Consider the following 25223-nt stretch of genomic DNA (forward strand, 5'->3'; position numbering starts at 1 on the left):
TTGTCGCTTGGACAGTCAACTATAAAAGTCGCTGAACAAAACTTATTTACATTGTATTTTAATGTAACAAAGCGTTTTCATATGAGAATGAGGCAAGGGAATTTTGTAAGGATCAAACCAAGTGGCGTCTTTTGGTCTCTGCCTACCCCCATGGGATAAAGGCGTGATAATATGTTTGTATAAAACAAATGCAGCTTAAATTTGTCACAATATATATCATTTTTATTTTGTGTAACCTAATTATTCGTAATTGTAAAAGAGCATCCTTTTTTCAAGAGATTTTTCATTTTTGGGATACCAAACAATATAACAATGAATTAATACAATAATTATTGCTAGTTGTATTTTCAAAGAAGGCCGGATAATTTTATAAATTCAAGGAACGCGATATTATTCCATTATAATACTAATCAATTATCCAAATACTTTTCTACAATACGTAGAATATTTATCAACGTTTTAATCCATTAGCTTCTCTAATTGACGAGATTAATAAGAATAGCATATAATCCACATGAAAAATGGAAATCTATTAAGAATACTCACGACTGTTTCCGATACGATTAGTAACATTTTTCTTTTACCCTCGTTGAAATAATGGATTTAAATTTTTCCAGCTTTGTTAAAAGCTTAATCGGGAATTTCGTTGCGCAATGAATCTGCTATTTTCACGCTTTTTCTTTCAATGCAGATTTTCTGTAAATTATAGATTACTGCAGTGTTTGATTCTGATAAAATGTTTTATTAGCTTTAGTGTTATTTTAGTTGAGTAATTAAATATGATTTGAGTGCACTAACTATTTATCAATTAGTGATATAAGTATTTTTTCAATCTTATTAGATAAACTTTGATTGATCTCATAGTAACGACTTTGCGTTGCAATTTTGATATACCTACCTACGGACGTAATTAAAACGTTGCTTGAAAAATCTCACTCCAACCAGTATAGTTAAATGATACTAAACTACCTACATCATAGCTCGGTTAAGTAGTTCAAATATTTCACCATTAGTCGGTGCATTAGGCTAACAGTTACGTTAATGTATAATAAATAGTATGCAGGTATTTCATAAATACAGCCTAAACCACTACGGTAAATCAGAATTTACTGAGCACGATTCAACGGGAATATTATTCCAAACACATATGGATTGCGACTAATGTATACAAGGATTTACTACCGAAATCGCGTTACCACGGAATTCTATACAGACTAAAACAATATTGTTTGAATAATTTGAATATTCCATTTGGCTGTGTTTGGTTTGTGATTGGCGTTAGTTCGTTGCGATAATGCTTCGAATCACTGCTTCGAGACAAACTTACTGAGATACGAGTTGCTAGTTGAAGCACCGATTGCGGCAAACTCTAGTTACGACTGGCTGGACTTTACTCCGCTGTAATCGAGGTATTGTAACAATTTGATTAATCATTTGGATCGATTTGTTTAAGTAATTTTATGATGCGATATTCGCTAAGTTTTTTTTTATTTGAACAAGTTATAATGAGTTACTTACAACGGAAATCACAGCGATTTTTTTTTTCTACAGTGAGACGACGAAGCGTTTTATAGCCAGTGTCTTTAAAACTACACATTCTACACAGTCATATGTGTGTGTTCATGACATGACATAAATGTAGATAAGCAAATGATTACGAATCATAGTTAAAAGGTAACGTTCCTGCTTTAGTTTCTTATCTATAGTCGTTATATTCCATGGTCACTGTAATAGTCTTGGAAGTCAACTTAGCCACAGCCCACGTAGAATCCCCGTTACCTCACTACACCAAACACAAGATATTTGTTGTATCAATCGGTACAATTAACAATCAGGATGGAAGGAAGCCACACTCCCCACAATTGGCAGAAGGCTTAATTATCGCTAAGATCTAAACCAACAGGTGCTTAGTCGTTTAGGCACTGTATGGATAACTATCTTATAAACTATCATAGATATTGAGGTAATACAAATAGGACTTGATTAGCTGATTCAACTATAACAACTTGATAACTTAATACATTTATCTATGTTTCTTGTAAATTGAACGAATTGTAATCTTGTAATATGAAAACCAGAAAATGCATTATTTTATATTTTTTTTCGCTTTGGCATGCTTTCTTGTTTATCGATATTAAAACCTTCGTAACAATAGGTTTTGAAAAAATTAGACACTATACCAAGTATACCCATCAAATTCATACAGCATTTTTGTTTTAACAGACAAATAATATACGCCTCCATAAAAAAAAAACACTGATAAAATATCACTGTATTTCCAGAGTACATTACTTTATAGGTCGCTGCTTCCATATTCGCATCGTAATTATACATAATAATATGAAGACAAACATATCAAGTCCAATCAATAATCTAAACCAAATTACTGCACTGTACATAATCAATTCATATATGATATTATTCTAGTCGATTGTAACTGGTTAATTGTCAAAGCACATAACGCTGGCCGCTTTGTATCACCACCTCGTGACAAAGGACTATTGGTATTTGATGAACTACGATATTTGTGTACTGGTGTTATAATGGCTAATCATTTTAGCGTAAAATGTTAGATTTAATTTAGAGTTGCCATCATTTGTAAACATTGTAAATTGTGAACACGGTGTATGAGGGGCGTGAGTTATGTAAAGAAATCATGATGTTTTCCAGGACACTTTTATGAGCTCAGGTCAAACTCGACAAGACACTTAGAACAGGTTTGTTGGAAATATAATTTTAACGGAAACCATTTTCATCAAAAATATATTTATTGGAAATGGATTGGAAATGGTTCCATTTCCATTAATATTATTTCTATTTACATATGTAGTGTACATGTTTTCAACTTCCGCAACGGAACTATTTGATATAATTGTATTTTTTTTAAATAAAGAGTAAATAAATACTTCTGCCACTAATAGACAATACGCCAGTAACAAAAAATCCACAGAAAACTTTTAAGCATCTAACTGAGAAACGTGCACAAATTATAATAAGCTAAAAGTAATTATTAATTTCACATAAAATTATAACGAAGCCTTTACATCAAACGATTTAAAATTTCCGCACAAATTTATTGGCTGCATGCTTATTATGGCGTGTTTCCAACCCAAGACACCAACTGACACAGAAACTAGAACAATCGTTAAACTCAGGTCATCCGTCCAGAGACTAATCACGATTCACATTGGTTAATCTCCGCAATCGTTTCCGATTACTGAGGCGACTGAGTTACGAGGATTCCACTGTTTTAGTACATTTCTCCGTCATAGGTACTGTAGCAATAAAATGTAGATTACAAATAAAATCTATACAGATAAGACTTGGACTCGAATGGCACAAAACAGATATGCCTGGCATATATGGAGGAAAGCTTTATACTGCAGTAGGTTAAAACTTGATTGTAATAATAAATGTTAGGAAAGGATTATAGATATAAATATTATAAACTTCATTTTTCCTTCCACATCTTTCCCACACATTTCTGGGAAAGATAAAGTTACCTATATAAAAAATAGCAATATTTAATAGTAATTAATATTTAAAACTTGACTATATTCTCAAGTCTAACTAGTTACTAGACAAACATAACTAGAATGGTTTCCCTTATTATCGATGTAATTGGTCATTATTTATACTCCTATTATGGAGTAAGTGAAACCTAACATTACAACCATACAATTAAAAAATAATGTAACAAAAGGCACGTAGAATTATTATCTCAGTTACGAACAAAAAACTCCTTCCAAATACCTCACAAAGCCTACCAAAACATTCAACCGTATAATTACGAAGGATAATTCTGAAAATTTATTATTTCGGCTCATTAAAAACAGCAATATAATATGTTGGAAAATTTTTGTTTATAACACATTATAATTGGCAATTTCCCTCATAATTAAAATATCAAATCAAACTGAGTATTTCTCTTAATTGCTTAATTATATTTAGAAAATTAATTAGTTTCTCATAACCAATGAAATGTAAAATTAACATCAAATGCAATAATATATTTGGCGGAATCCATTAAACCTTCCCGTTTTGTTATTGGTCTCAATCACTTTCTAATTTATCGTCAACATTGATATTAATTAGGTTGCGTCCGAATTTATCGGCGAAATTATAATTGCGGTCGCCTACTAATAACGGCTATTACCCATTCTATGTAACAAAACATGTTAGAATAAAATATTTACTGTAATATTGATGTGACCTGTGATATGATTAGCCACAGCCGCTTTTTTTTAACAGCATTCTTTGTAAATTTATTTGATACAAACTTATAAATAAATACACTGAAATACGGTTACGGTTATTACGTGACTTGTAATTGCTTTCCTAACATTCCTAAATGATTCAAAATAATGCACTAATGATAGAGTAAGTTATGTTTTAAGTGTCTATCTTCTCTAATCCGATTTTACATAGCTACAGTCTTTGAAACCTTCTAGAAAATATTCTCAGCTTTTCTGCCTATAAACCACTATTTCCTCGGACCACCTGCAACTCATTCAGTGAAGACTTTAAGTCAGTACATGGCACTCAAGCAGCCATTTCCCGTCTGGCTCTCGAAAGCGGCTTAAAAACCAAACACGGAGCTTTGTTATAGCGTATTTTACTCGTTCAAATAAAAATATGATTGTGTTACACAGGTGACCAAATGGAATGTGTTTGATTGTCAGCTAATATTTTATTTGTTAAAGAGCAGTTTTAGGTTCGTATGCAATAGGCTAAAATCGGCAACATATCTTAGACAGCAATGACTTTGAGAAATAATGTGAGTATCAGAAATTATAACTACACTTTGCTAGCTTGATAGATATTTAACCAATGGAAAACCCACAACTCGCATTTAGCCAACATTTTGAACTCAAAGATTTCCATCTCCCTGATTCCGAGAATTAGTACAGTAATGGATTAAAATAATTATTATGATATACATATTCGTCATTTCGCATTAAATCAACTCGAAACAATTCACCCAGATCCAGGGCTTCACCCAATTTAAACTTCTATACAAAATGAGGATATCTCCGTAACTTTAAAAAGGATTAGATGATATCATCAAAAAGTTTTCCTAATACTTTCTCTTATACGATTATAGCTCTAAAAATAAACTCTTTCAGACAAAACATCAGTTGTGTGGTCTCGATCTATATATATTCTTTTATAACGTTGACTGACATAAGAGGTGCTTAATGGATTACTTCAAGTGAATCAACAGCATCCGGGTGTGTTTTATAAACATCACTATGACTTTTCGCCCACCCATCGTGATCAATGGCTATCGATTTGGTATTTGATAGAAATCTATTTTTACTTTTAGATTTTTTTTTTGGTTTCACCAATTTTATGTGAGTATCCGTCAGCGTAAATTTTGGCAGCATTTTCATATATTTGCCGTTATTTTGACTTTCATATATGTAGGTTATCTGTAGCGCGATCCTGTACTATCGAGTATCGAAATTTTGACATTTAGAATGTACTGCCAAAATGTTTCCTACGACACCCGTCAGAGGCGCTGATCGGATTTTCATACAAAATTTCTCGATGACAGGTCGGTTGTCGGTAATCGATAGTAGTAGAGAATCAAGCTACTAATACTTGTATGTAAGCTATGAAACTGAACCCTTAGTAGAATATTTTACATATACACTTTTTACACTTTCATTACTTGATAAACATAAAAAAGCTGCGGTTTACTAAAAATAAAACCAAATTCAATTACCTCTGAAAATGTTATTTTATTATTTGCTCATGTCGCTGTCTAAATTTTAAAAGTTTGTATTTTAATTTAACCGATATATTAATTCGTACCGGGCAAAAAAAAATTAACTAGAATTTTTTGATTAAAATTGTAGCCTCAAAACTAGTAAATAGAGGATTTACGATTTCATTGAAAAAGTTAGTATGGTTAAAGTAACTCGTAGAAAAACCAATTTAAATAAACAAGTGGTACGAGTTGTTTGCAATAAATTCAAAATACAGCGGAATATAAATAAGTTTTCAACTTTTAATAGAATTCCAACAACTACACCAAGCGAAATCTCTAAGGAAATCTTTGCAATAGTGAAATGTATCAAGAACTTTACCTAACCAACAACTGATACTCATAGATCGATAAAGAATAAACCTTTCCATCCCTAATACTACGCCATGTTTTCATTTAAAACACGTAATCATCATAATCCGAGAGTCTACCTCAAGGTAGCACGCTAGGTCCAATACTTTACTTGACTCCGCTAAAGTTTTTTCATTATAAGTAATAATGATTCTACTCAATAACACAATAAAGTCCTTTTAACCTTTAGTAGTAGTTCGCAAAAATAGTGCCTAAGAAAATATCCAGTATCACAAAATAATAAATGAAGTTTTCCGATCGCTCGAGTGTATGAAGGAAAATATGAGACACATCGCTCCTTCAATGCAAAAGGGCCACAACTCAAAAAAAAATGAAAATCGTTTTATTGCAAAAATGACACCTGAACCGACTATATTTTATAGTAAAAACAAAACCCCCATCATTTTTGCTTATATTATGGCTGCACTGACTTACTGCCCTTTTTGCATTAGCTCACTTTGACAGGTAATGTCAGTGCAAAACCACTCTTTGAGTTGCGCCCGGAGATTCAACGCAAATGCTCGTCAGTTGCATGAAAAAGTGCCACAATCCAAAATATGTCTGTGTTGGGAGCAAAATTTCAAGTTAATGTGATTATATTTTACAATACAAAACTGCCATATTTTGGAAAACGTCCTTTTTGCATTCTAACTATAGTATTTGTTACCATATTTTGTAATACAAAAGTGCCATATTTCTGAAAACGACCGTTTTGCATTCAAACACTAGTATTTGTTGTTATATTTTGTAATATAACAGTAGCATATTTTGAAATACGTCCCTTTTGCATTAAATTATTGTGGAATAAATAATCATTTTTAGCGTGCTAGAATGGGAACGCCAGAAATATGACCGTTTGGTATGATAGTAATTTTAGTTTTCGTTACAATTTTAAAAATAAAATAATACATTTTGATGCAGGCAAAGTAAAGAGGCACCCTTTCCTTTCAAATTCCTCTTTCAGGGGCAAGATCCGACCAGTCCTTTTCAAATGCGTCTAGGTCATCCCGCCATCTCCATTTAAGTCTCCCGCGTCTGCTATGACCATCTTCTGGCATCCAGTTGGTAGATATGCGGGTCCACCTTTCCGAATGCATATGGATAATGTGGCCGGCTCAGTTCCATTTCAGCCAGGCGGTCTTCTCCCTTACATCGGCTATGCGAGTTTGGGAGCGCAGTATAGAATTTCGGACGTGATCTGTTCTTTTGATGCATAATATACTATGCTCCATCGCTCTCTGGCTCTTTCTGGTTTTCCGTAAGGGACCATGTTTGGGCAGCGTAGGTAAGGACAGGTAGTAGGTAAAAACATGTCGACGAGCTTTCACTTCAGTGACAGTGGAAGGTTACCCTTCATTAGCTCTTTCCTGGACCAGGATCTCTTTCAGGCACTTGTGACACGTTTGTCCAAATCTTTGTCCCGTCGGTTGTTAAAAGAGGTTATCTGGCCCTAGCAAGTGTACTCGTCGACATAGTCTATGACGTGCCCGTCTACCTCGACCCTACGTTTTGTGTTGTTGGTCATAACCTGGGTTTTTGTACGGTTCTTACTCAGTCCAATCTGAAGGTTTGCCGTGCTCAGATCTATGAGCATTGATTCGAGTTCCGATGCCGAAAAAGAGAAGAGGACTATGTCATCTACAAAACAATGGTTTGTTAACTGTTTACCACTTACAACTATGCTTTTGATTGCCATAACACCGCCAGGCTCCTGAAAATTTCTCTGAGGGTGCTGGTAAATAATTTGGGAGCGGACCTCCCTGTTTCACGCTTCTTTGGATTTTGAATGATATTGTTGTCTATTGCTTTGATGAGTTTGATGTATGAAGGTTCGATTCTACATAGTATCTTTAAGTAGGACTTGGATGGAGTGATGATTTTATGGCGGAATGAGTAATGCTGTCAAAAGCCTTGGAATAATCCACGAATGCTAAATATAAAGGCTTATAAAACTCAAAAACCTTTTCTATTATCTTATTTCTTTAATACTCCTGCTGCACTCAGTCTACTCGTCACGTTACCCATTGATTGATGATGATGATTGATGTTTAATTTTACTAAATAATGAAAGTTACGCACAAAGTTGATCTCAATAATTTTACTTACTTAATAAAAAGTTAAGATTTTTTCATTTAGATTGTTTAATACAATGTTTTCCTGGTCTATTCAGTTATGGTTTTACTTAGTAATTATTATTAAACTTTTTGATACGGTTTTTTTACCAAAAAAGTACAATTAACCATTTTTATTTGTAAAACTGTGTTTAATTTTTGACATATTTCTCATAATATTGGTTCAAATTTTGAATGCAAAAGGGACTTATATGCTTTTTTCTCTAAATAGGTAACAGCTATTACAAAGTTTATTTTGTAGAAAGATAGAGCTAGAAAATACGCATCTAATGATATATTAACATCTTATATTTAATAAATAAATATATGAAATGTTATAAAAAAACAGTTTCAAAAATTTGTTTTGGCTCTCCTGTAAAATTTATAGATTTCGATTTGTGGCCCTTTTGTATTCAAGGAGCGACATGCTTGAGGCGTTTCACCTCACGTCGTCACAATACATCAATACGACGTGTCAATATCTTTCATATCACGCCCTTAGTTACAAGTCTAATATATAGTTAATATGTAATCTATTTTTGGCTTTATTATATTCTGAATGTAAAAAGAATTTTATTACGGCTTCGGGTAAATAAATTGGATGAATAGTGCCAGTGAATATGTGGAAATATATTCATTCGTTTTTACGATTCAAAGGACACGAATGAAATAATATATTTTATTATCGGTTATTCAACTTATGAAGCTTTAGTTCGGTTATTATAAAAAATACGGCTTGTAATATTTCGGATATCTAGAGGTAAACATTTAGATCAATTGTTCACGCGCAAAATAAGAAAATATATATACTTAAGATATACAAAACTTTTATTCTAGAAATACAAGAATATGATCAGTGATTGAAATTCAACACTAAAAAAACATTATCTACCTACCCCTATAGAAAAGGGGCGTGTTTTATAACGATTTTTCTATATATGGTAAATATTTTTTTTGTCTTATTCGATTTTTAATCAAATTCTACCTTCGCTATAAGATATGAATTGAGTATGATCATTGACTTAAAATTTTTGCCCTATGTACTTAATTAAAGTATTGCAGAATTCTCATTGTTGAAATTATAAGCAGAACTTTAAAATAATGTATACTTCTAATTAAATTAACTTTTGAATTATCTCATTGGCTAAGTCAAAGCCAAATAATAAATTCAACTTGTTAACTCTAGTTTGCATTGTTCTCTTTCTAAAGTTAGGACTTATTTAACTACTTACATTAAAATATTTACATTTGCCTCGTGTTTGCTCTGAAATGAAAACTGAGCTCACTACACGTCCTTTTTAATTTCTGTAATATGACCCTTATCATTATTAACTTTTATAACTTTATTAAAATTTGCAACTTTGTGTGCAAAAGGCATTCTAATAATAGTATGATACAGCTAGCTTTTTGTTTGATTTACTGCTGTCTTTAATTAATGTATTTTATATTATAAGGTAGGTAGTAGGTAGGTAACCGAGCGATTTCGACCATGATGATCACATAGACTCCTAGTCAGATTGACGTTGATGCGGCCCGACGTAAGTTTTGTGCTTGTACTTAAAATTTATCCTTAAATACCTTCTGCATTACATTATGTAATAATTCTCAACTAAAATTATAACAATCACTTGTAGTTTGACATTAAGATCGTCCCACGCATTTTAAAATAAAGAGCTTCGGCAGGATTACCTGAACTCCTCATCATATTCAAGATTTTCAGGTACTCGGCATTTTGACACACGATTCAAGGACTACGTAACATGTAGGGACTTATACTTTTGACATGTGCTTATCTCACTGTACACAATAAAAGGGTACTGTCGTAATCAAGTATTCTGACAACTTTTATCCGTGTTTAATGACGGCCCTGCTTAAAAAGGGACTTCGGAAACGAATGCTTGACGTAATTACACCACCTTTAATTTTTAAAGAGGAACGTGTTAGGCTGAAGCTTTTTACAGAGAGAAGAATTTTTAATATCCTTAATTTGTTGCGTAGCACTTTGTTGGTTTCATTATTTTAATGTACCTATTTTTCTCTTTTATCGTATTCATCACTGTAAATAGTCAGTTTACGGTTTGCTTTGAGTTTTACAATGTAAAAGTAAAAATAAATTTTAGAAACGCTAAAATCTTTCTTGGCGTGATTGATGGAGTGGTTCCATGTGCCACAGATTTTTCTTTGTCAAGATTAAAATATAATTATAACGTTAAAATGGAACAATGCCTCAATTTGATTTTAATAAAATGCATTTATGTGTATAGTTTTACAATACAAAAATTAACTATCTTGATAGTACACCGCAATAACCAAAGGAAATATTAAATTTCACTAGCGTTAAACCTAACAATGAATTCAAGAATTTACCGTTACTTACAAAATTAAATTCTTCTTTAACCACTCCTTCATCACCATTAACAACAAACGTGTCTAAACGTAGCACAAAAGCGGCTGACTCAGAACGTACCACATTTGCGAATATGTAATAGAATTCACCAACACGTGATTCCCATGTCCCGTAATATCTCACAAAGTTTTGTGCTCCGAAAGACCTGCAGCTGCCACAGTGCCAAGACTTTGAACATTATTTAAATTACATTATGGAGCACGCGACTTCTTTCATACTTACGTTTTATTGCAACGTCGTAAATTAATATTGAACTAAATTATTCGCATTAGAATGAATTATTTCAATATGCATTCGTCATAACAGACTTCGATAGGAAATGGTTGTCTATTTTTCACCCTCATAATTATTTGCAGGATGAGGTCTTAAAATCGTGTAACACATCTTTTTCTTTGAGTACTTTTAGTGGAAAACAGATCGGATGAAATGTTATCAACATATTGCAAAAAAAATCTTCGCTACCCTATTTCACTTGTCTGTACGTTTACATTAGGCAATGATTATTATAACAGAATTGAATGTCTATCTCAACTAACATTAGTGTTGCTGACATTTATAGCAGAAGCGAAAGGTTTACGTGATTCTAACGCACGGAAACTGCACTAGTATTGTATTATGAATGTTCACTTGTATATCAGGGATGATTAAACTTGTTGATCGAAGCTATCGATACTAGGCTTGTTTCACTGTTTATTATATTCAGTATGATTGTGGTATTAGAAAATGTATCAAAACTTGAAATCGTCTTTCTTTAACTGCAAAATCGTAAACTCAGCGATAGCACAGTTTCTATTTTCACAAATTAAAATTAAAATCCTTAATTTATTTTTCTCCTTTGAAAAAAAAGGTATGATGTTACGCAAAGCAACAAATTCAATAAGCAAAGTGTTGTTCAACAATATAACAAGGTGTTCAAAATAAAGTGCTAAGACAAAACAAAAACAAGGCGTCGAAAACTTTTGATTCAGTGTGAGAGAAAATGTTGAATATCATTTAGAGGTGAGGCTGTAATAGGTAAACGGAAAATTTTAACTCAATTTAGGTTTAATACAATTTCTAGGTAAATGTTCATGAAACTTGACGTGTTTTACCAAGTTTTATGAAACAAAATATTCTGATATAGCCATGAAGAATTAATTTTGTTACGCAAGTTTCTATTACGGAGTGTGTACTCATTGTAATCTACTTCAATACTTTTATTGTTTTAAACAATTTCTAAAGGGTTTCCAGACTGTTTGGCACAATTTAGTGAAATTCAATAAGTTTAGTAGACTTGTAATTAAGTTCTTTAAATAGGACAGGATTAACCATAATTGAGTAGTTCAGAGAAATAACTTTTTAATACTTAACTTTGCCGAAATATTTTTCTGCGTTCCAAACGTTATATAATTCATTTTGTTTTGTTAGTATTGTAAATCATAAGTTAAGCTGTAAATATACCTACAATTCTTAAATACCTATGCAAATATGATCAAACAGAATCAAAACTCCGAAAACAGAACGAAAAAAATGGAAAGCTTTTACAACTCCAATTGTGTAATTGAGCGTATCTCATATTAGGATCGGATCATTAATGACAAACCATAGATGTTCAATATTCCAACCTCAGTCTATCCCTTCGGGAAACCGCTACGGTTAACTTCGCGCATGATAATTATTTGACATATACATTTACATATAACGTACGTATAGAGGATGTACAACACTATCGTTTCCTCTTTCATTATGAATACGGTTCGTAATTAATGTACCTGTAATCAAGCTGATTTGTTTGATAAACTGCTGGGTAATTTATATTCTTTATTGTTTAACATAGATGTCGGTATATACTCCACGTGTAATATAAAATTGTATTCCATGGAAAGGAGTTAAGGAAGACAACGTTTTGCGTTTTGGGTTTGAAATAAAACAATATGACTCTTTTTAGCTTCGCAAGATTATTAATTTAAGAATGTATACAATTTTTCTGTTACCGAGTGGCTAAGTAACAGACTGACAACGAACAACCGAAACTATTTCGAGCAAAAATCTGTATTTCATACATATGTTTCTTAGAGAGTGCTGGGAAGCACTAAGAGAGGTATTTTATTATTATTAAGAGAGATTAAGCTAATTTAAAATAATAAATAAGAACAAATCACACCGGGACTATTCAATATACTCTTTGTAAAATACGTAGTCACCGTTAAAAGCATGTCTACAATCTCAGTTAATATGATAATAACCGGCAAACACCGACAGCCTATGTACTGGGTCTTTAATATCATTTATATAAAATACCGAAACGAGGTGCTACGATCGGTAACAAAATTTAATCGATCCTAAAATAACATCGTTACAAAACACCTAAGTTTTATATGATATGTTATTTTAGGACATGGAATTGAACATAATATCATCCAGGTAAACTTTTTGCTACCTGGATGTTTTAAAATTGGTTTTTAATTTGGTAAAAAGTTAGACATGTTAATGTACAAGTATTTTGCTAATGTTTTCTTTATGATGATGTTTAATTGAAAGACAGGTATCGGTAACCTAATAACTTTAAGAATAGATAAACATTTGAATGAGTCTTTTTTATGCATCTAATTTGGTGTACAGATCTCAAAAAATGCAATATTTAATTGAATTGTTTAGCGGTTCAAATTCGAATGTTCATGATTCTATTACAATCTTCATTTCTCACGCCGCAATTATGCTTTTAATCCGTCAGTCTTCCAAACTTGGCACATAAACTGAGCACGAAAGAGAAAAGAAAAATGTACTGATACATCTTTTATATGTATGTATGGTGACCAAAACGAAAATAATTGTTATTCGTATGAAAAGTATATTAAATTATAAGGGTAATAATGAAGTAAAAATATAACGTCTGAAATAAATATTGTCTTCTTGAAAGGAACAGATCTGTTATTTGCTAGTCACGCCTACATCGTGTTCCCACTAATTGTATAATTCTCGTTTCAAGCAAACGTAGTTTGTCTCTATGAAATAACCAGAATTCTAGAAACTAATTTATTAGTAGCCCTTTGTTTGCTTAGTAATGTTTGCATTCGGTCTAGACAATAGAAATTACGTTTCAGAAGCTGTTAGAATTTTTAACGAAGGGTGCAAATTATCGCAAGAAATTATCAAGTCTTTTTAATATTTTGACAATGTAAATCTTTATCGTAAAGTTTTTTTAAAATTTAAATGCTAAATAAAGAAACCAGTTTATTAAAAGAAATGATAAGATCGACCTTATCACTTTAAAGGTAAGACAATACTGATAAGATCGGTGGTTTTATGAAAAAACTAATAAAAACAAGTGGGTTATCAAATTGGATTTTGTTTAACTTTGTTATAGAGCTGAAGTAGTCCATCTAAAGCACCCGTTGGAATAGCACCTAGCCTACTCCACGAAGAAAACCTGTCAAATATAGGCGAGTAAGGCTAGGTGCTATTCGAACGGGCGCTCTATATGGACTACCTCATAGAGCAGTGGTTCCCAACCAGTGATCCGTGAAAGTCAAACTATGGTCCGCGAATGATTTTAAAATTCAAAGTTTTACAAGGATTCTTATTACACTTAATTTTTAATATACTGACATAGTGGTCCGTGCTAACAAGAATAATGTAAAAGTGGTCCCGGACTAAGAAAAGGTTGGCAACCCCTGATCTAGAGTATCTCGGGTGCACTATATGAAGTACCTCACAGAGCTTCACAGGAAAACTGTGAACGAATCACTTGAAAGAAACTAAGTTGTACTTACCAAGATTATCGGCTCGATACAACGGGAAGATCGCGACCCACAGCACCACCAAAAGTCCTGTTGTCCTCTCCATTTTTGAGAAAGTCACTGTCAGTTCCCTATGCTAAAGTTCATTTGAAAATTGCCGGTATATGACATGATACACTGCGTTTCAAACTGGCGTGTGTTGAATCATTACTGCCTGCTGACCCTGGAACAAAACAAAATGTATTTTAGTTGTAGTCGGCAAAGTTTTTTTTTTGATCTACCTAAATAGCGTGGGTACTGCGCTGGAAACCAACTTTCAGCTTTAGAGGTGATATAAAGTGTACTGTAAAGGAGTGGTACTTGATACGTGGTGGTCTTCGATCTTTGATGTAAAAAAGAATTCTACCTATATTATGACTCCAAAACGAGGTGTTTCGGACTAGACCTTGAAAATGATTACTTCAAAAATCAGATCATATCATGTGCGATAAATTGCAAAATTATTAGCAACAACTTATATGAACAGCGTCAACATTATGTAAATGAAGTTAAATGTTCCGTGACAAGATATGTTGGGTCGCATAAACAGGAACCGGGGACGAGTTATTCCTCATAAATGCTTAAAGACTAAGCTCTTCTGTGTAAATCTCATGTAAATGTACTACGCAACTACGGTTAATTGTTTTGTGAAATTAAGAGCGGTTGCATACATAATCTGAGTTTCATTAGGATTTCATCTGAGCCTTTGATGGAGTGTTACATCGATTAGTGGTTTTGGTTACAAATGAACCGCCTATTTACAATATCTTGAAGGACTTAAGGTCAAGAAAGGGATCAGGGGACTATTGCATTAGGATAATGGGCTACAGCATCTACCTTACTAACAAGCGGTTTGATACCATTACCGATATTTATTTTGTGGCGTGTTTATTGGTAGTGGAAATGTTAATCGTTTCTATCTTATTATTTCACAACAAAATAATTTGGACGGATTTTATTTGCCGATATAATTGTACATCTAGAGATTACTCAGCATGTAAATATACTTTACATTGTACATATTTATATTCAGAAAAACAGAGTGACTCAAGCATTTGTGAGCAAAACATAGAAGCATTTTATAGAGAGGCAATTCTTGTAAGACATTTGATCTCTCATAGATCATAGACCGACAAATAGTTAATAGTATTATCAAATTATGTGTGTCCTCCGTTACTCCATCAATTTTATGATGTCTGCTCGTAAATAATAACGACGCCTTCTCAGTTATTTTTCTTTCTCTTTTACGTCACTCCTTGATAAATGTGAGCATTTCGATAAGAACAGAAAACGCGAAAATCATTTCAACATTTTGCTTTTCTTAGAACATAGTAAATCTTACTAGTTTTTCCTTATCCAATCTAATATTAAATCTCGATCAGTTCTGCAAACAACTTAAAAACATTTATCCGCTTTTGGGAATAATATTTTCACAGAAAGTTCGGTTCCGAACTACAGTTCGCTCGGATGTGCTATAAATATTAGAAAAAGACCGCATAGTGGGAACTCCGTACGTTGAAGATTCAGTGGACCCCAGAATTTTAGATTCAAAATATTTATTACTTTGATACCCAAAGTTATTTCATACTAACCAGCAAAATTTTAAATAAGTTATAAACATTTTGACAAATTTATCACAGAAATAAACCACGATAAATTCGTTAATACGTTAGATTAAATTACTAGCGTCCACATGATGCAAAACTTTACCCAGTCAACATCCTTGTAAGTCAAACTTTATTATAGAAAAAACTACAAAATTATTGCCCAGTACAACAACGACACAAAACAAATAAATTACATTTGTTCCTCGCCTACAGCATTTGGCCGTCATATAAATTTGTATCAACATAACTTATTAGAGTTCATTACCCACAACAAGTTCTCGAATCTATCATATGATTATTTCAACTTGTGAATTTGGCTCCGATTCAAGTTAACTTGGTCTGAAAATAGAAACCGCTAATATTCTAGTTTTGAACAAATATGGAAGGAATGTATGTAAAATAACCTCAATTCATATTAATCTATATTATTATCCTTATGTACAAGACATGAAAGATGAACTAGAAATGAATATAAATTAAATCACAAGTGATCTAACTCGTTATGGACATCCGAGCCTCAGAAATCTTACATTTGAGATAACTAAATTACTTAATTTCTATCAAGTTTTACCGTCCACCATTTTTGTCCACGTAAACTCCTACCTAGTAACATATAAAATATGCATAAAAGACAAATTATGCAGCCTAAATGTGACGCATTAATATTACATGTAAAGTACGAAAGATATTTAGAAGTATATTTTGTTTAACTAATTAAATATACATTTTTGATGTGAAAGTCTAAACCCTAACAAAGGAAACACTCATTCGATCTTATTTCTCAAGAGCCCGAGTTATAAATGATTAGTGTATCCAATAAACTTCCAACGGCTACCAAACTACGATTACGCCGAATCCTACAAAGCCACAAAAAAGCAGTAACAATGTTCTGAACACATAAAACTCAACCAGACGCAACCAACTTTCCTAGACGTTCGTAAGATAAGTAACCTGTAACTACCCACCATACGGTAGTTAAACCTATATTGTTATTAAGGCTCGTGGCTTTAAAAGGTACCTTTACTTCACCCGAGGCTCAATTAACAATATACATATTAGATAAGTTTCCAGCGTCCCTGCCAAAGTTACCAAAGTACTTCGGAATTCTTAAATTATTTATGCACCCTCGACCTAAATTATTAAATCTTAATTGTAATCAAAATAAATCTCATTAGCTGCGCCTAACGTTAATTTAGCCGGATTAAAATAATTCTTATTATGAAGATGAAGCTCCCGTTTGTATTTTTCCTCACGTAGCACTGGTTTATCAGGAAACAGACTACCTAATTATGAATTATTTTTGGGCTTTTCATGATCGTGTCGTCTTTTGAAATTAGATTCGGACACGTTTTCGCGTTGTAGGATAATCATCTCCATTTATTTCTTTACGTGTATAAGTTACTAAAATAAATTTGTAATTTGATAAGAATAATTTTGGTTTGATGTTATTTACCTTTGTTATTAACTTTTTTTTAATGCCTTGAGCATTGAAGTGTCATATTTTACCTATATAGCAAGCTCTGACCGTATGGGTATGGACTTGCTTTGCAATAAAATAAAATTAATATAAAACAACAAAACAAACACAAAAATGTTTATGAGATTATTTAATATCTAATCATAAGTACATCACCAGGCATCCGGAACATTTGAAAGGATTCCATAACAATAATAATTGATAAAGCACTCATTATTCTAAACACGTTTTACTCGCCAACCACTCTAATCTAACACACGCTCTCAGTATAAACAAACCGTAAACTTTAATATAAACAAAAGGGAGAAACGGTGCCCTTAAATTAAATTCCCAATTCCTTGATATATAAAAAGTCATTCATTGTGACCAACGTTAAACCATTTCGTTGGCTATATAAAGGCAAGTCGTGGCTTCTACTATTGCCTTCATTTATTCTGACGAGTTTTATGAGAGAAATGCTTCGTAAACGATGCGGGTTCCGTGAACATTTATGTCTTTTAGAATGCCTATTTTTGGATTTTTTATTTGTTTGATAGTTGTTCGTTTCTTAGGATTCCAAGTGGTAGAGCAATTAGTGCGGTCGTCTTGAAAAGTACAACATAAAATTTAGTATCAAATTTATTTGAAATGCTGTTAAAGGGTAGTAGAAAAGCATGGAATCAGTTTGGTTTTTGCTAAGTAAATACACAAATAGCGATCGAAATAAATTATTTTTTTTGCTTTCAATGCATATTTCTAACGTAAAGTCATCAAGTAATTTCTATCAGAATATTCATCTCTAACTCAATTTACAAAATCACATCAAACTCTTCGTCACAGGAAATTACGAGTATAAATAACATTCGTTATAAAAATATTTGAACGGCTCTTTGAAATAAAACCTTTCATCTGCTCGTAACACCATAACCAAACCGTGTCCCGATACACGAGTTTACACCAATCGTTATACAGATAAAAAAACAATCTGAATTCGTGCTTATTTTTATACCCCGTGTCAATACTGAAATACGGCCATGTTGTTTTAGAAGTACCGTATTTTCCCTGTATTTTCAGCTGTTAAAAACGCAATACAAGGATCTCTAAAAATACGTATCTTTTTTATTCTTTTATTTCTCAAGGAAGAAGAAATTAATGTCGTTCCTCGGGAAGGCTCTGATTTTTGTTTTATACATGGGGATTAAAGCAGAGTGCGCGAGACAAGGAAGGCAGACATTTAATAGAATTAAAGAATAAAAGCTTCTTTGTGGTGACCAATGTCCGGCATTATTCTTACCCAAGATGGAGATAACAGTTTTGAAGGAACCGTTTACATAATTTGGTGTGCGTTTTTAAAAGATGAGTTATATTCCGAGTGTTTTAAAGAGTAGAGCTGTGCTTTTGTAAATTTTCATCTACAGAGATTTGGAAATTAGATTAAAACAGACGTTTATTTTAACGAGATGAATATTTTATTAAAAAGAAATAGATTAGTCTTCTGTTTTGTAAAGTCACGCACTGAACTTTTTGTTAATGGATTTCGTATATTCTCAGCTAATAAATATAAAAAATATATAGTGTCTGTTGTTAGACAAAAAAAAACATACAAAATGTGTTTGCAGTTTCGTAATAAATTTTGCTAAAGAAACTCGAAATAGTACAAGCGTGAACAAAAGACGTTCTAAAAGTTTGAAGTTCCTGGTACAAATAGAATACACGGTAACGTTGTAGTAGAAGCAAGTTTTGAATTTATTCCAACTACTTAGAGGTATTACTGCGTTTCATACAAGTTTTTGTAGTTATTTATTCCCCATGCCTTTATATATTGTTGTCTTAAATAATGAAGAGAAGAGCTAGAGGATGGGGCTAGCTAGTTAATGAAAATAATTTATGTATATTAGAAGTTAATCAACATGTAACGCATTAATTATAAAGTTATACTGAATTGAAAAAATACTATTGCATAAAGCAAGTAAAGCAAATAGCACAAACTTGCTAATGAGAGATTTATATTCCAACATCCTTCGAAAGACCTAAAAAGCATTATTCTAATATGCACTATTTGAGACAAAATCCAATACCTTATCACCAATACGCACGTGTATATCAAAGTATATAAAACTCTTTGCAAGATAATGTATCAATTGAAATAATATATAGGTCCTTTTGTTACTTGCTGTCTTGTACTTCGCCCTTATTCCCAATAGTATTCGGGTCAGCATCAAACCAGATTAGGACATCAGTCCTTTTTCTCAGAAACTTCTATCAGACCGCCGCAATGCAGAGCACTTATATTAATTTGTGGATATTGATATCTGTCATACTTTATTGTTTTTAAATTGGACATAAGAATATACCATTTTTATGTTGGATATAGCATGTTTGGTATAGGCTAGTCTAGTAAATTTATAAACTTTTCAAAATCACTATTGTAGGCTCAACAGATTCTACGGGGCTTTTACTCCCAGACAAAAATATAGGTGAGCGTCTACAAAAAATATGAACAAGTTTAGTGTGAAAAATGACATCCACTAAAAGCTTTTATGCTAAAAGTATCTTAAATGGACAACAGTAATAAACTACATCGTATTTTAACAGTACAAGACTTCAACATCTCAATTCTAAAAATAAATAATACAAAAACCTCTTCATTTGAAATTCTAAAGAACAAATCAGATTGCGGACCGACTTTAAACCTGATAATGGAAAATACACAAAATCTACGTTCTCCTATAAAACAGAATAGCAATTACTGTGCAGTTGCAATTAGGAGTAACAACACGAAACTAACCTGTTTACCCGCTTTGATGCGGTAACGCACTCAGACTTAAAAGAACATATAAGGTAAGAAAAATCCTGGCAGCTTTTGTTGTTGAAAGTAGTGTAGAAGGCATAACTCTAATACAGACAAGCCTTTTCAGAGAATTCACAGTTAAAAAAACTCAATCAAAATTGGGTACCGATTCACAGAATTCGTGATTGCATACCACTGTTTTACCTTTCTTTGTGGTAAATAAAAAAATGTTAAATTCTGTGTTTGATCCAAGCTCGGTTTTGTAGAAAACCGTCAAAAAGAGCTCTCGAATGTGATGCTTTATTCAGAAATATAACTTCATTTCTTATTACGTCAGTATTCATAGATGCCTCGATAACATTCAATTTTATTACCAAAGCTATGGAGATATTCATAAAAATACTACATCATAAAATCTGTGATTTGCATGTCATCCAGTCAGTTCGTCTCCAAATTTCGCTTTACATCGGTCATATAAAGTTCATTGTCTTAAAACCAAACTTCAATCCAAACCAAGGAAGCATGTTTGGACTTCTAATTGGATTTTCCGAGTACACTCGGATCCTTTGATGGCATTCGCGCTGAAGAGGTGGTGATTATGCCAAATACCTCAATGCGCGTAATATCAAAGGGACGTCTTTGTCTGAATTTAATAAGCTTATTTTATGCGATATTTACGCTTTACGGTTTCGAGATTTCTTTGTATGTTAAAAGCTACATTGTAAAGCATATTATTGCGAAGTAAATGTAATTTCTAGTGTAGGTTCAAGTAATTTCGGACTTATTTTTTCCTTTTATAATTTTTGTTATTCAAAGTAAGCTTTGCCATTTCCTTTTATTTAAAAGAGGCAGTTTATTTAAAGATCTGAATGGTAAAATGCAAACGAAGTTATATTATTATACGCATACTTTTGCTCGGAAACTTTTGCTTAACTAACAAAGGCGAGTTTCTTAGTTGCATGCGAGTAAAGAAATTTTCAACGTTAAGTTTAAATAAAGAGTTGCTTAGCTCGAAACCTTTTGAATATAAATATTTCAGTTTGAAAATATAAACAAACTATTATACACTCTTTTAATATTTGCACGATAACAGGGAGATAAATATTAAAATAAAACACAGAGTGGCGATGATAAATGCCTACACCGTAGGCCGTGATGACAGATAATATATCACAGAAACACTGTTACTACATTACGGTATACGAGTATTATCACTGCGACAAACAAACTAAAAACTTCCATTAACCTTAAACCACTTTCGTACACAACAGTACTGTACGGTTTTATCTCAGTTTCAGACAAATCCGCATCTTCAACCCTATTAACTTAGATATACCACGTTACCCAATCCAGTTACAGATTGTTTAATTCAGAAATACTGTTACCAAAGCTTTTAAGTGATTGAACATCGGGAAATACAAATGAGTGAAAAGGTTTTTTTTTATTTGTCACTCTGAGAGCAACATTTTTCGTGAATCAAGTGAAGTGGTCGCATAATTTGCCTTTTACGAAAATTGAGTGTCGGGAAGTTCAAGTGGAACGTCTTTGAATATTTTTGAGGCGGTTCTCTGTCGGCTGCATTCACTCGTGGAAAGTTCGTTTGAACAACCTATTCGACGGTTTGCCTGTATGCAAGTTCTTGTCTTGTTAAGTTTAAGTTAACATTTACCGGTCTTTAATGCACACACGTAAGTAAATAGAGCTAAGGTTTTTAGCCAATTCTGATGTGTTAATTTGCTCGATTATATTCTGATTGAGTCATGTAAAGTTTAGTTTATTATTTTTAATTTGAAAGAGTATTTTGCTCGTTTTTGCTTCTCTCCTGCCAAACAGGGAGGCATGGCAGTGTGATAAATAAAAGTATATAGGCTACATACATAAGGACACTCAAAAGTAGGTATATTTTGTGACTTATTGGTACATCTATACATTTTGTTAAACTGTGTGCGTTACAAATACACCTGTATATTAAAGAAAATAGCTTCAAGACGCATTAAAGCTATAAACTACTGAAGTTGTGTCAACATCTTGCATTTACGAGTCGTTTGAATTATAAAGTGTTGTATCCTGAATCCTAACTTTGTTGAAACCGGTAAGATTCACATCTGGATACACTAAAACTACTATTTAACCAAAAGGAGATACAGAATAAGACATCAAAAACATGAAATGTATACAAATTTAGCTATAACTGTACATATATTTTTATGAATCTTTAGCTATAATTAAGGAATTAGCTCGTGCTATTTTTTTTATCCATGACAGTCCCACTGTTGGGCAAGGCTACGAGGAATGATTGAAATTGAAAAGAGTGGCCGTGAGTTTCTTGCTAGCTCTTCTCATAAGGCTCCACCCCCTTTCCGAGCTAGTGGTAGATTCAGTAATTGTAACGACTATCATAAGTGTCAATATTTGACCTAAATGAATAAATGATTTGATTTTGATTTTGATTTGATTGATTAATTTCAAAGAAAGCATTTCAGCCCACTAGAGAACTCATTTTATTATATACGAGTATGTATATCAAGTAAATAGTATTTTTGTCTAGGGGAAACAATTTGAAATCCCGCGAATAATCACTGTGATAATTCCGTATCAAAGATGTAACAAAGTTATCATTTAATGTCAAACTAAATACAATGTCTCTTCAAAGATATCTTATATAACTCTTACAAACTTTTGGTTAAGGAATCATCTATAATTTCATTTGATAATTTCGAGAGAACAATTTAGTTCAAACCGTTGAACATTTCGATCTCCAATTTCCAGGTCAGAGAAAGTTATAATTTGGCCATTGCTCATTGACAACTTTGGAGCTAGACTTATAATTGAGAAAGAAGAAAATCACTTGATTTACGAGTGGTACTGGAGATATTATCGCCAGCAGAGAAAAATTTCTTGAAAACGTCATGATGTAGCTACTAATTGTCCTTAGTCCTTGTCTGCACTATGCTTAATACATACTAGTATTTAGTTTGGGCAATTCAGATGCTGTATCAAATGTTTTATACTTTTTTAAGTTTTATGCCATTAGTATATTAAAAAATAAAGACTACACTGTCACCAAGAGTAAAGTAGCTAAATTACTGTTTAAGATATGTTACACAAGTATTTTGTATATTACAATATTTTCAACATTTCATGGAATATCTAAATCTGTTGATACGCTTTTTATACAGCGAGAAGAACTACGGTCAAAAACTTGCCAGTTATTTTTCTTTGACTTGGCCTGCCTGCCATAGCGGCAAAATTCAAGGAAAACTGAGCTTGCCACACAAAGGGTTCTGTATTGCTTTGAGTGTTTCAGCTGTCGAAATAATTACTTGTTTGGTTTTCACGCAAAGGCTCAGTGCCCAGCCGTTGTTGCCAGCCCTATCAAAAATAATTCGCCTAATATTTCCGAGTAGCCAATTTGTGCAAAGTTGTATCTGGGTTTTAAGCTGTAGATATATGTATCTATTTTTAAGGAGATAGTTCTAAAATTTGACGATACGTTTTTTAGGACTAAGATCATATTAAAAACGTTTACTTAAGTTCCATCCAAAATATCAAAAATCCATGTATCTATTACTTGGGAAATTCAAGTATCAGTTATTATTAAATTACCATTTTGTAAAGTGATAAACAATTTAAAAGGTTAACTGTTAAAAGATCCTGTCACCAGTTCTCCTGCTTTGAGTGTGATCAAAGAAATTCTTAGAACCAACCATGAGTACTTAATTGGGACAAATCGCAACGTTAAATTAACTCCTCACTTCCTAGAATCTAAAGCGAAATGTCATACTCAAATTGTTACAAACGATAGATTCATTCCTTCTGTCTGAGATATTCTAACTTGACAAGCGATTTCCTATGAAAACAGCTATAAATCTGTCGGAACAATCTATACATACAGGGAAAAGCTAAACAAAACGTTTTACATAGAGATTTTAAAGGTACTGCAAAAAAATTTTTTTAACCATAGAAGTGATTTCCTACTACTATCGACTATTGACGAATGCTAGCTAACGAGAAATTTTGTATGAAAATCAGCGCCTCGGGCGGATGCTGTAGGTACTACTTGATCAGAACATTTTTTAATGTCAAATCTCCGATACTTGTTAGTGCCGAAAGTAGAGAATCGTGCTACTTGACTATTGTTTTACAAAATTTCCAAGCAAGCAGAGACAACCGAGTTCAAAATAAAAATATCAATATAAAACTGTATCTATAAGAAAATGCAATAAAAGGAAGAACAATACGGACCGCAGCTTCAACTTTCATGATAATACCGCGCTCAACTTTTGATCTTCACATATTTCATTGCATGGCTTTAGCCCGCTCGACGGTTCGAAAGCCACTTTGTACGAGCCACGTTTTCATTAACATCTTCAATCGTTCTGCATTTAATTACTCTTGTTCTATCACTTAACGTTATCCTCCCATGTTCCGAAAGTTTAGTTACAGAAGAAGAACTTTATCAAAGTAATCTTGTATTTGGGAATGATTACGAACCACAATCGAAGCTTTTATCGAAATGATGTAAAGAAATGTTATATTGAAATTGATCAACATAGCTTAAGTACTTCAAAATAACTACTTTTACTGGTATTCACCAACGCCTATTAAAGACACTACGGCGATACGATTGCATCAGAAGTTCTAAATCACAATACTAAGCACATCACCATATATTATTGTGTTGGTATTGGTGGAATATGAGTAGAAATTTCGAGATTTTTTCTTACAATAGCTTAGCATCAGATAGGTTAGCCGTCACTTATTTGTAAGCAGTGAACTAAACTGGCTCCTTAGTTTATACTTTTGCGTGTCTGCATTTTTTATTCCTTAGGAATTAAACTACAAAACGCAATGTGCATGTGTCTTGCCATATTTATGTCATGCAAGCTGCAAACTAGTTTAAGTTTCGGAAAAATTCTAACTTTTAGCATAAACCACAATTTATGAGTGAGCCATTTTCTCGTCAACTTGT

At 32.6% G+C, this 25223-nt stretch overlaps 1 protein-coding gene across 3 annotated transcripts in view; it reads right to left on the reverse strand.

Annotated features, from left to right (window-relative positions):
• LOC142974600 (uncharacterized) overlaps positions 1 to 25223 on the reverse strand; it is a 100307-nt gene that overhangs the window by 72108 nt on the left and 2976 nt on the right. For all 3 annotated transcript variants that reach the window (XM_076117036.1, XM_076117035.1, XM_076117034.1), the window contains exon 2: positions 14392 to 14581. In XM_076117036.1, coding sequence (XP_075973151.1) covers positions 14392 to 14464 — 73 coding nt within the window. In that variant the 5' untranslated portion in view covers positions 14465 to 14581. The remainder of the gene's footprint in view (positions 1 to 14391; positions 14582 to 25223) is intronic.

The sequence above is a fragment of the Anticarsia gemmatalis genome, chromosome 8 (genome assembly GCF_050436995.1).
Source record: "Anticarsia gemmatalis isolate Benzon Research Colony breed Stoneville strain chromosome 8, ilAntGemm2 primary, whole genome shotgun sequence".
In the NCBI taxonomy this organism is placed as follows: domain Eukaryota; kingdom Metazoa; phylum Arthropoda; class Insecta; order Lepidoptera; family Erebidae; genus Anticarsia; species Anticarsia gemmatalis.